At 42.7% G+C, this 12,500-nt stretch overlaps 1 protein-coding gene across 1 annotated transcript in view; it reads left to right on the top strand.

Annotated features, from left to right (window-relative positions):
- NUP37 (nucleoporin 37) overlaps positions 1–12,500 on the top strand; it is a 394,802-nt gene that overhangs the window by 266,866 nt on the left and 115,436 nt on the right. The window contains exon 4 of the mRNA XM_085886554.1: positions 4,750–4,844. Coding sequence (XP_085742680.1) covers positions 4,750–4,844 — 95 coding nt within the window. The remainder of the gene's footprint in view (positions 1–4,749; positions 4,845–12,500) is intronic.

Below are 12,500 nucleotides of genomic sequence, written 5' to 3'. Positions count from 1 at the left end.
GTACAGAGAGAGCATGGTCCCAATGGATGGATGGACGTGTACGATGACGACATTGGGAAACGTCAGCGTACTTTTATCATTAATTGCAAGGATGTAAGGAAATGATGGACAAATCAACATTTTATTTTGAAACCAGGATCCCAGCATCATGAGCCGGGCTGCACTCCAACGTTTGCCGTAAACTGGGACTCATCCCTCAATCCAAGATATTCCTTGAAAAAAAATCAGAACTACTCGGTCTACAAGGCCTTTGTCCATTGCTCAATGGAGTACTGCTCTCCTCTTATGGGTTGGCACCCTATCATTACATCTGTTTCTCCTGCATTTTTTGGTTTCTAAACCTCTCAACATTTAATAGCCATAAAATTGGGGCAGGAAAGAAAGAAAGAGAGCACAGCCACAAGCAGCGAAACAACTGATACCAATGAGTAAATAATAACAACATCCCTCGTGCCCATGGCACCAACGATGGTCTTATTTATTTATGCCTTAAAGAAACCCATTGAAACCTGAGCTCTTCGGACTTTTAGCTGCCCCCACCCTGGGCGTCCTGGAGGAAAATCTAGCCGCTCAGGTATATGGAGGTTTTGAATAGCGTTCGGTAAAACGGCCACTAGGGTTCAAAGGATTAAAGCCTCACTCACTCATGAAACATATATATATATATATATATATATATATATATATATATATATATATATATATATATATATATATATATATATATATATGTATATAACCAATTTTGAGTTATTTGTGGTCTTGATCTTCCAAGGTCTTGGAACTCTTTCCGGCACACGCCGTATGAACATCCCTTGTTGTGATTGTCTGTCCGACACGACACTGGCTGCCATCTTCTCGTAATTACTTCTGCCACACAAGGTGGGCGGAGGTTATGTTTTGACCCCTATCTGTTTGTCTGTCTCTTTGTCTGTGAACAGATTCGGATGAAACTTGTTGGACATGTTGGTTTGGTGACAACGACAAGCCGATTAGATTTTGGTTCTCGTCCGGATTCAGATCCGACCTATCGGTGGGATACCAAACATAAACTGGTCAGCCTGGCCGAGGGATGCGTTCTCCCGAGTGCCGTTATAGTTCCAGATGGATCTCGCCGAGTGTTCTCTGTGCCATGTTATTCTGTTACGTTGCTCTCTTTTTTTTTTCTTTTTTTTTTTTGTTCAACAGGATGCAAACAGGTTGGGGGTGGGGGGGGGGGGAGAAAGAGAGAAAATGAGAGAAAATGAATAAAACAACATTTACATGAGCAAGGCACAAGAATCCATTTAAGTTCCTGCCCTCCAAGTGAACAGGAGGTATTTTATTTGAAAAGTTGGACTTTCTTCTAACTCTCACAACAGTCCATCAGGAAACATCTGGCCAAGCAGGCCCTGTGAAGGCAACGCCACATAAGTTGTATTCTATTGTAAACTTTATTTTCCTTCTGTTTTCTTTTTCTTTTCCTTTTTTCTTTTTCGCTTGGTTTATTATTATTATCCCCCCCCCCACCCCCCAAATCTTATTCGTTCTTATTCCATTCAACTTTTCAATTCCTTCACTGAGCTGGCAGCATGCACACTCACCTCTGAGCTGCCCAGACTGCATTAAAATCTTGGTCCAGCCATAGACTGTCGTCCTGGTATTTCACAGTTAAGGTTCGGTATCAATGTGTGTGCTGTCCTTCGGATGGACATTGAAGCCAGAGGACCTGACAGCCAGTGCTGGGTATCGGTAATCATGAAAGATCCCACGGTGCGATTCATGAAGAGTAGGAGAGGTCTCACCAGCCCACTGAAGAAATTACAAATTCCTGCTCGAACGTGCAGGAGCACTGCATCAACTGGACAGCCACTCACCAGAAATGATCGAACCAGCGGGCTGCTCTGGGTATTCATTCCCTTTCCAATATTCATTTGCTCACAACATTCCCTTATTTAACTGCAAATATTTTACTTCTCTTCTTATTCTTCTTCTTGTTCTTCATCTTCGTTTGTTCTTCATCGTGTTTTGTTCTTGTTCTTCTTCTTATTATTATTATTATTATTATTGTTGTTCTTTATTAACCTCCGACATCTTCGAAGATGGATGGAGGTTACTGTTTTCACCCCTTTCTGTTTGTTTGTTTGTTTGTTTGTTTGTTTGTGTGTTTGTTTGTTTGTTTGTGAACAGTATTACGGAAAAACTCCTCGACGGATTTCGACGAAACTTGGTGGGGGGGTTAGGTATGGTCCAAGGATCTTGCCATTAAATTTTGGACTTGGTCCCCCCCCCCCCAAAAAAAAATTGTTAGAGAATTTTTTTTTTTTTTTGCATTTCTACATGTTTGAAGTGATTTCCAACCCCCCCCCAAAAAAAATTGTTACCCCCCCAAAAAAATAAGAGAATTTTTTTGCATTTCTACATGTTTTGTGATTTAACCCCCCACCAAAAAAAAAAATAGAGAATTTTTTTGCATTTTTACATGTTTTAAGTGATTTCCAACCCCCCCCCAAAAAAACAATTGTTAGAGAAATTTTTTTTTATTTGCATTTCTGCATGTTTTCAGTGATTTCCAACCCCCCCCCCAAAAAAAATTGTTAGAGAATTTTTTTTTTTTTTTGCATTTCTACATGTTTTAAGTGATTTCCAACCCCCACCCCCCCCCAAAAAAATGTTAGATTTTTTGCAACTTTTTTTTCAACAAAATTTCGATTTCTTTTTTTTGCATTTCTACATGTTTTAAGTGATTTCCAACTCCCCCCCCCCCCCCCCCCCAAAAAAAAGTTGGAGAAAAGAACTATCACTGTCAGCACTGTTGACATCATATTTAATGAATAAGATATAAGGTTCACTTGAGTGACCCAGCAGTATTGGCGGCGGAGGTTTTGCACTCTCCCGAGTGCTCCCCCTCTAGTCTTCGTCTTGTTCTTGTTTTTTTTATTTTCTTCCTTTTGTTCTTCATATTCTTCTTGTTCTTCTTCAGCTTCTTCATGTTCTTGTTCTTCATCTTCTCTTGTTTTTTTATTTTAATTTTTATTTATTTATTTTTGCTCTCTACCTCGTTTTTGTTTATTCTGATATTTCCCATTTCTTTGAAATGTTCTTATTTGTTTAATCACCATGGCCCTCCAATCCTTTCCCTGAATCACATTAAGTACTCTGCCCGCAGTGGGTGTCGCACCGGTGTTCGTCCCACTTGTCTCTTTGATATTTTTGTAATGCTCAGAAACACAAGTGGAGTCGGATCATCCACCCAAGCAAGCCGAGCTGTTGTTCTTTGGAATTGCTGTGCATGGGGTTTTGTTTTCACAATTCTGTCATTAACACACGCACACACGCACATGCGCTCTCTCTCTCTCTCTCTCTCTCTCTCTCTCTCTCTCTCTCTCTCTCTCTCTCTCTCTCTCTCTCTCTCTCTCTCTCTCTCTCTCTCTGTCTCTGTCTCTGTCTCTGTCTCTGTCTCTGTCTCTGTCTCTGTCTCTGTCTCTGTCTCTCTCTCTCTCTCTCTCTCTCTCTCTCTCTCTCTCTCTCTCTCTCTCTCTCTCTCTCTCTCTCTCTCTCTCTCTCTCTCTCTCTCTCTCTCTCTCTCTCTCTCTCTCTCTCTCCTTGGCTTGTTAACCAGATATATTTTGGAGTTTGAATGTTTAGACTGTTCCTGCACGATTGCGTCGTTGCCACCAAAAGGCGTTCTGGTGACTCGGCTTTCTGCCTCACATCTGCTTTATCATCTCCTTCTTCAACGCAATTCCAAGTTACTATTGTTGAGGTTGATGTTCTTTTGTTGTCTCTGCAGCCATCAGCTGTCATCGCTTGTGTTTTCTTTTGTGACCAAATCTAATTCGGAAATGGCAAAAGCAAAAAAAGTCCAGACAGCAACTGTGGTAATTGAAGTTGTGCTCACTTCTTGCTTGGGCACCAGTGAAGTAACGCAACACGAGATTGGGCATTTTTTTTTTTAATTGAGAATTGACACATTGATTTGGTTCAGAATTTCTTGACATCTCATGTGCTATTTGTGTGGTTGCCTCACTTAGTGTTTAATTGTTTGTGCTCACCTTGAAACCGTCCACTCTCGATTCCAATTCCCTCCAGAAATATCAGCCTTGTTATGTACTTGTGGACCAATGCCACCAGACAGCACTGCATTGTGGAATACGTCATCCTGCCAAAATAGTTTGAGCCAGATCCCATGGTGGACTTCTAAATCCTTTGAATGATGTTGTCCCCCGCCCCTCCGACAAAGCTCGGAGATGGGGGACATTAAAAGGACGTCCGTCCGACCAACCGATCATCTGTCCACGTACTTTTGTGCACGCGATATTTCAAAAACCCTTGAACATTTCGCTCTCTTATCGCAGATGTCTATTCCTCATGACATTATGTCAACCCAATTGGATCAAGGTGATGATTGGCTGAATTATGTTGCCATGGCAACCATCTCGGTAACTTGGCTTGCGTACGCGATATTTCAAAAACTGTTCACGATTTAACTTTGATATTACACAGATCTATTCCTCGTACCACCAAAAATGCAGGGCACCTTGAATATCAGCTCCCTTGTTGAGCTTTGGGTTTACCACCCTGATTCATCAAGACCTTTTTTCATGGTACGAGTCTGGTTGCTTCCTGCAATGTTTTTCTTTGTGCGATGTAAAACTTTAGTGAACACCTGTTGAGTTGATATTCGCACATTTTAAAGCCCAATGGGTCTTTGTTTTGCAAAACCAATCTCCTGTTTTGTGCCGTCCCGCCTTTTTGATGTCTCTCCAGGAGCTTGGTGGACACAGGTTTTTTGTGAACGCTGTGGCCTTTGAACCCACAGAAGGACAGCAGCTCGCAAGTGTGGGAGATGACAGGACCTGCAGGTAGGCTGCTAACCTTTATCAAGTCCACTATTCGTTTAGTCATTGTCTATTACATCTCGAACTTTGTCGTTTTCTTCTTCTTTTTTTTTTGCTTGTTTGGTTTTTTTTAATCAGGTCCTAGGTAAATGGGTTGAGAGTCAAATTGACTCTATTTGAAGGCTAATTATGTCATAAAAACATCACTTAATGTTTTGTTGACTTCCTTTTCACCGGGTTTCTCTTCGTTCAGAGGGAAGGTCATCCATGTTAAAATTTCACCACTTTTGCAATTGCCATCCTTCAATTTTTATCAGTGATCTGGCTATTATGTTTACCTTTTCCTTACGGTTTTCAAAGGGATATCTGTTTCTCATATATACAAACTTGTGCCATACCACTGGGTCAGCAAAGCTTTTTGCCCGAATATGCGCGTTGTAGGATCACCTTGTGTTGTACAAAAACTATTCGTCAGCAGCATCAACAATTTTCATTTGAGACAGTGGGGACACTAAACCAATGACCCAAAAGGCAAGTGTTCAGTACAAGTGCATTCTGGAACAAAACAGTGTTCTTGGTAACTCGTATTTCCTTTTTAAAATTCTTTATTTACTTGTTTTCGTTATCATCTCTTCCACCGAAGGTGGACGGAGGTTATTTTTTTTTCCAACTCTGTTTAGCTGTGAACAGGATATGTCAAAAGGTTATCGATGGATTCGGACACAAATTGGTGGACAGGTTGGGAGTGTGACGAGGACGAATCGATTCAATTTTTGTGAAGATCCGAATCCGGATCCGGATACAATAATTTTTAAAGTGATTGTTTACCATTGAGAGGTGGTCACAAAACCACAGTATAGCACGATATCTCAAAATGTTATGGTCGGATTCGGATGAAACTTGATGGATGTTTTGGGTAGTGGACAAGGACAAGCCAATTTGATTTTGGTTATTGTCTGGATGCAGATCCGGCCGATCGGTGGGGTACAAAATGTAAACTCTTGAGCCTGTCGGAGGTATGCGCTCTAGCAAGTGCTGTTTTATTAAAAGCAATGAGTTCCCTCACAACAAACTTTGAGGCAGGACAAGGTCATTAGGCTCATCAAAGCCTACAATACCATTGCCAACCCATGGTTGTTTGTCCATGCGCTATCCTTTTTTTGATGCTGACCATCAAGCAAGGAAGCAGCACGTACCATTTCTTAAGTCTTTTGTATGACTCAGCTGGGGTTTGAACCGCTGACCTCCCAGACTCAGAGTGCACGCTGTAACTATTATACGTGGGACCTCTGTAATCCACACAAGCGACCCTCCGTGGAGATCCCACAGACACTCCGGCCATCCCCATTAATGCCGGACACTGGGTACGCCCGCTGCACATTTTTTTCCCACACACAGTACCGGTTCCCATGGTACTGTAGTGAAATTGAAATGCTACTTTTTTTTCCACCCCAACCTCTTAGCCGTCCACGCTCAGGTGGCTCACCTGGCATGGGTCATTTGTACGTCGGCCCCTTTGAAACCATGACACAACCAAAATCCTCTAATGTTCCAAATCATCCACACAAGGGCGGTTCGCTCGGCACAGGCTGTTCACACCCTCTAACTCGCAGCACACTCTTGACAACAAATATTAGGGTCCAGAGGGTTCCAAATCCCACTTCTTGACAGCAAATGTTCCGGATTCCCCTCTGGTAGGAACTGCGAGAGGAGTTCTCAGACTCACTTCCTGACCGACGAACTGCGGATAACTCCGTCGTGCGACGGGTTGCTGAGCAACCACAGACGCTTAATTTAGGTAGGGTCCAGCATCCAATCTCGCTTTACCTTCCTGGAAAATTAATCACCCCAGATAAGGACTGTGCTTCCTGATGTGCCACCTTGATCAAATGTGGTTGAGCATGACCATAGGTCGACACACGAGCTTAATGGATACCCATGTCGGAATGGGTGGGGGGGGGTGGGTTTAACTGCCCGTATTACACACACGATGTCTAACCAATGGAGATGACAACCGGACAGTTTGGATGACAATCAGTCACTTGTTACAAACTACAGACAGGTGCCACAGTCATTCCAGAAAATGAGGGAAGGAAGAGAGAGACAGAACTATGAAGTGTGCTGTTGGCCTCTCGCTCACCGTCTGGAAGCCGGCGGACTCACATTGGTCCCAAGAAATGGGGAGGTGATAAGGAAGAAGAAGATGATTGCACCTCTCAGGACATGTCGCTTTTTGCCAAGGGTGGATGTGTGTGACGTCAGAGGAAATGGCTTTGGGTGCAACAGTTGGTAAGCTCTGAAAAGAGTAGTTGGTGATTCACATTGATACTCGTGCATCCGAAGGGGACGGAGTAGAATATGGATAGCAAGAGAAAGATAGTGTGAGTCGGTGTGTATGTCTGCCGTGTCCGATAACTCTCCGCTGTTCTGTCTGCCGCAAGACCTTGCTTTGTGCTTGTCCACAAGCTCGCTTTCGCTGATCCACCTGTCCTCCGGTAATGCTCCAACCACCAGCTCGCTCCCACAGATTCCCAGATGCGTCTCTCCGTTCCAAGCTCGTCTGAACTTTTATAGCTGCTATTTGCCCGACACCATGGCCGGAAATTTTGCGACACAATATACTACCGAAATAACTACATCAGAGTTTCTTTATGTGTCTTGGATTGTACTTCCCCAGGGTCTCCAAAAACCATCACTATATATATATATATATATATATATATATATATATATATATATATATATATATATATATATATATATATATATATATATATATATATATATATATATATATATATATATATATATATATATATATATATATATATATATATATATGTTGTTGTTCATCTTTCAGCTGCTCCCGTTAGGGGTCGCCACAGCGGATCATCCGTTATGATCTGCATACTGATTTGGCACAGGTTTTACGCCGGATGCCCTTCCTGACGCAACCCTGGTCGCCTCTTACGACACAGGGATCAGGATTTGGGTTTCACCATGATTCCGGGCTGCTCTACACCCTGCTCAGTGCAGAGCTCCCGTCCTCAAGCGATCCTCCAACCCAAGCCTCCGAGTAGCCGGATTACAGGCGCACGCCACTACGCCCGGTATATATATATATATATATATATACATATATATATATATATATATATATATACATATATATATATATATACATATATATATATACACATATATATATATATATATATATATATATATATATATATATATATATATATATATATATATATATATATATATATATATATATATATATATTTTTTTTTTTTTTTTTAATATCGAACCGTGGTGTCTAATCGTGCGGTTGTCTGTATTTACGAAATGCCACTTCCTACGCTGCATTTAAAAAGCTGCTGAATTTGTTATTTTGCACTTTTGTTGATGCAATATAGTTCGTCACATTTTTGTCCCTTCCAGTAATCTTTAAAAGTAACATGAACACCTTGATTATAGTAGATTTAATGCAGATATTCATGGAGTAACACAATTTAAAATGTTCTTTATTTTGCTTTCTTTATAGACCAATCCAACCTCCGCCGTCTGATCTTGCACCACCATTTTGCGGTGGGCAGTATAAGTAGCTCAGAGCCTTGGCTCTGAGTGAAAGCAAGAGTGCAACACGATTGACCTTTTTGAAGTCCATGAAATAATTTAAATTGATAAATTAATTTAAACTTTTCCCGTCACTTGGGACGTGGACTTTTGCTTGATTTTTTTTTTCCCGCATCACTGGTGACGGTACTTTTGCGAGCATTTTTATGTGTCATACAGGTTGAGATATTCGATGGCATTTCAATTCGGGAATCCAGCATCTTGAGCTTCGGGCTCAGATAGGAATGGTAAAAAAGCCATTCCATTTGACTTTCACCACATTTATTTCCAAAGTTTCAGGGATGAATAACTTTTTCAGCCAAAAATAGGACCACCTGGCCTGAAGCTCACCTGGATCAGGAGCAACAGTCACTCAAACACCCCCTCACTCCCCCTCCCCTCCCACAGACCTCCTTAATGAGCCCAGATATTGATGTGGTCGACACACTTTGGTCTTTCATGGGTGATTAATGTTGTCGTTTCATCAAAAGTGTGTTTGTATTTTTGGAGTGGAGAGTAAATACCTATTTTGGGGAGGGGGGATTAACCCCCCCCCTCCTCCGCATCCTCTCGTAGACTCCTCAATGAGTGCAGATTTTAATGCGGTCGATACACTTTGGTACATTACTAATGATGAAGGTTGTGGTCAAGTTTCATCGAAATTGTGTGTAGTTTTGGAGAAGAAAGCAAATACCTATTTTTTTTTTTGGGGGGGGGGAGAAGGGGGGGGTCAAAAAACCCCTAGACCCACTTAATGAGCGCACATTTTTATGTGGTCAATATACCTTCGTTAGGCATCCATTATGAAGGTTGTTACAAAGTTTCAACAAAAGCGTGTGTTTGATTCAAGTGATAATGACGGAAGTGTTTATGGACTGACTGACTCACTGATTGACTCACCTACAGACACTGCTTAATTGCATAAGCTCACCTGACTAAATTTCAGGTGAGCTAATAATTTAGAATATCAGGTCTAAGGTAATGATGGAAACTTTGCAACATGACTGCTCCACTTTAAAATCTATCCTTTTTAGAATCAAAAATTCTAATTCTAATTTTAATTTTAATCTAATTCTAATTTTAGAATTACACTTCTTGATGATTTCTCAGATTAATCACATTATATGTGTCAAACTAATTATATAATTTTATACATTATAGTCTTGTTGAAGGCTAGCAGGATGGCTTCGACTGCAGGGGTTCCAAAACCCAGTGTCATGGCCCGAACCTGGGTCACGAGGGCCTTCTGATAGGTCACGGATGACGATGCGCTGTTTGATCTTGCAGTGATGTTCCAGATTCAAGCAGTGACAACTTGCCAACTTCTCACAAATCCTGGTTTTTGAAGGGGGGGGGGTCACATCGAAATTGCTTTTCCTGACAACTTTTTATGGTAGGTACTGGTACCAAGTATGTATTGGTTCAATTTGGGTTGTGAGGCTAATGTGATTTCAAACTTTGGGTTCTGGACAAAAAGGTTTGGGGAACCTATGGCTTTAGAGGTATGCCCACCCACCTCTGTGCTCTCGAGCCTGGGCTTGAATCTCGGCCCAGCTATGAACTGTCATCCTGATAATCTGCATGCATGGCAAGGCATCAAAGTGTGCTTCATCCATTTTCATACATCTAAGTTGGAGGACTCCTCTGCCAGCACCGGTCGTTAGAACGTCAAAGATCCCACAGTGTATATCGCAAGGAATATGCGGCTCATATCCAGCACCCTGAACGAATTACAAATTCCTGCCCAAATCACCTTCAATTGAATGACTTGCTTGATCAGCCAGTTCGTGCAAGGCCTGGGAATAAAAACGTTCAATGGTCGACTCCGCAAGAATGGGGGAATAATTGGGGCCATAAAATAAGTAGTAGTTGACTACAGTCTCATTATACTGAACATATAAATTCTGTGGACAGGTTATTGTGGGGACAATTTGTTCTCTCAGGACAGCCCCTCCACCACCCTCCCCTTTCACTTTGTGTCCAAAGAAAGAGCCCCCAGCTTTCCAGGTTCTGAATGATCATGACATCCCATCATGCAATCACCCCCACACTTCCCCCCACCCATCTCCAACGCTATCTGATATAAAATCCTACATTTTGACCATACTGGATACTGTTTGACCAGTCCTCATTTGTCCACAATTGCACTTCCTGGATTGTCACAAGATATTTCAAGTTTATCTGCAAAGGCTCGAAGGATGTTTGCCTCTAAACAAAGAATCCACATTTCAATGTTCCCTATATTGAGCTGCAATCTGTTGGTTCAAACGCAATTGTCCACCAAAAGCGTGATCCGTTATCATGGAATTTGTTGCATTTAAGCTTGTGGCGAGGCAGTTGTCCTGAAACAATTTGCCTCTGCCTCATGGAAAGCAAACCCAACTGAGGGTAATCTCAGTTCCTTCTATAAAGCTCAGAACAAGTGTTTATCTACCCTCAGGAGAGCCAGAAAACAACATCTTTCGAAGCTCAAGTCTGAACTCTCCAACCTCTCTCCTTCCTCCAAATCCTTGTGGCGTCCAATCAAATCTGTTTCTGGTGTATGTTCCCCCTCCATCCCCTCCCTTACCTCAAATGGCCACACTGCTGTTACCACATGTGAAAAAGCTAAATGCCTAAACTCAGTGTTTGCATCAAAATCTTGTGTCCAAAACCCATCGCTTTATCTACCCACCTTACCAAGTCGCACCCAACTGTCCCTGGACTCTGTGTCCTTTTGACCTGACAAGGTGGAGAGCTTGCTGTCAAACCTCAACTCAGATTCTGCAACCGGTCCAGATGGCATCAGCCCACATGTCCTAAAAACTTGCTCCTCTGCTCTTGCTCACCCTCTCTCTGTAGTATTCACACTCTCATTTACTCAAGGTCATCTGCCATCTGCTTGGAAATCAGGAAACATGACTGCCCTGCATAAAAAAGGTGCAAAAACAGATCCCTGCAACTACAGACCAATCAGCCTTCTCCCAATCATCAGCAAGGTTATGGAATCCATCATCGCTTCAGACATTAAATCCTTCCTCTTCCGCAATGGCCTGATTTCCGATAATCAATTTGGTTTCAGACCAGGTTACTCTACCCTAGATATACTGCTTCCGCTCTCCCAACAATGGATGGAGGTCCTCAATGCTGGACATGAAATCAGAGCCATATCCCCAGACATATCGTGTACTTTTGACACGGTCTGGCACCCTGCCCTGCTCACCAAACTCTCTTCCAATGGTATCCAAGGCCATCTCCACTCATGGCTCACAGACTTCCTCTCCTGTCATGGTCAACATGTGGTCCTAAATGGAGTTCTTTCAACCCCTCTTCCTGTCCAGGCTGGAGTTCTTCAAGGCAGCGTTCTGGGCCCTGTTCTTTTTCTGGTTTTCATCAATGATCTCTCCGACTCTCTGGAAAATCCTCTTTATCTCTTTGCTGATGACTCCACCCTCTGCCGTACCATCAGTCATCCCTCAGACCAGCAAGCAGCAGCTTCTTCGCTCACTGCAGATCTGGATAAAATCACAAACTGGTCCAACACGTGGAACATGCCTTTCAATCCATACAAATCTCACACTCTCACTATGTCTCCAAAAGGACCGTTTGGAAAACCCTCCCATCCACTTTCTCAACAATCCTCCTGAAGAAGTCCTTTCTTTCAAGCTTCTGGGTCTCACTATTTGCCATGATCTTTCCTGGGAAAGTCACATTTCAAACCTGGCCTCCAAAGCCAGTTGCCGACTGGGAATTCTCCATCATGCAAAGTCCTTTCTTGGCCCACCTGAGCTCCTGACCACTTACAAAGCTTTCGTCCGCAGCCTGGTGGAGTACTGCTCTCCCCTCTGGGCTGGTGCTCCTGTCTCTAACCTTTCTTGGGTTCACACTGTGGAAACCAAGGCATTTGGAATTGTTGGCATCTCCCACGATGAGGCTGAATCTTTGGGCCTCTCACTTTCCACCACAGGCAGGTCGGTGGTCTTTCTGTCTTCTACCGTCTCCTCTCCGGTCTCGCCCCCCCCCCCGCTCTGTCTGCGATTTGTCCTCAACATATTTCAGCAGGGCGCTCAAGGTCCGCCA

Source organism: Eptatretus burgeri, chromosome 6 (assembly GCF_056783735.1).
Source record: "Eptatretus burgeri isolate ZD-2024b chromosome 6, Ebu_testis_v1, whole genome shotgun sequence".
Classification (NCBI taxonomy): Eukaryota; Metazoa; Chordata; class Myxini; order Myxiniformes; family Myxinidae; genus Eptatretus; species Eptatretus burgeri.
The sequence above is the reverse complement of the archived record's forward strand: the minus strand, read 5'-3'. Positions and strand labels throughout refer to the sequence as shown.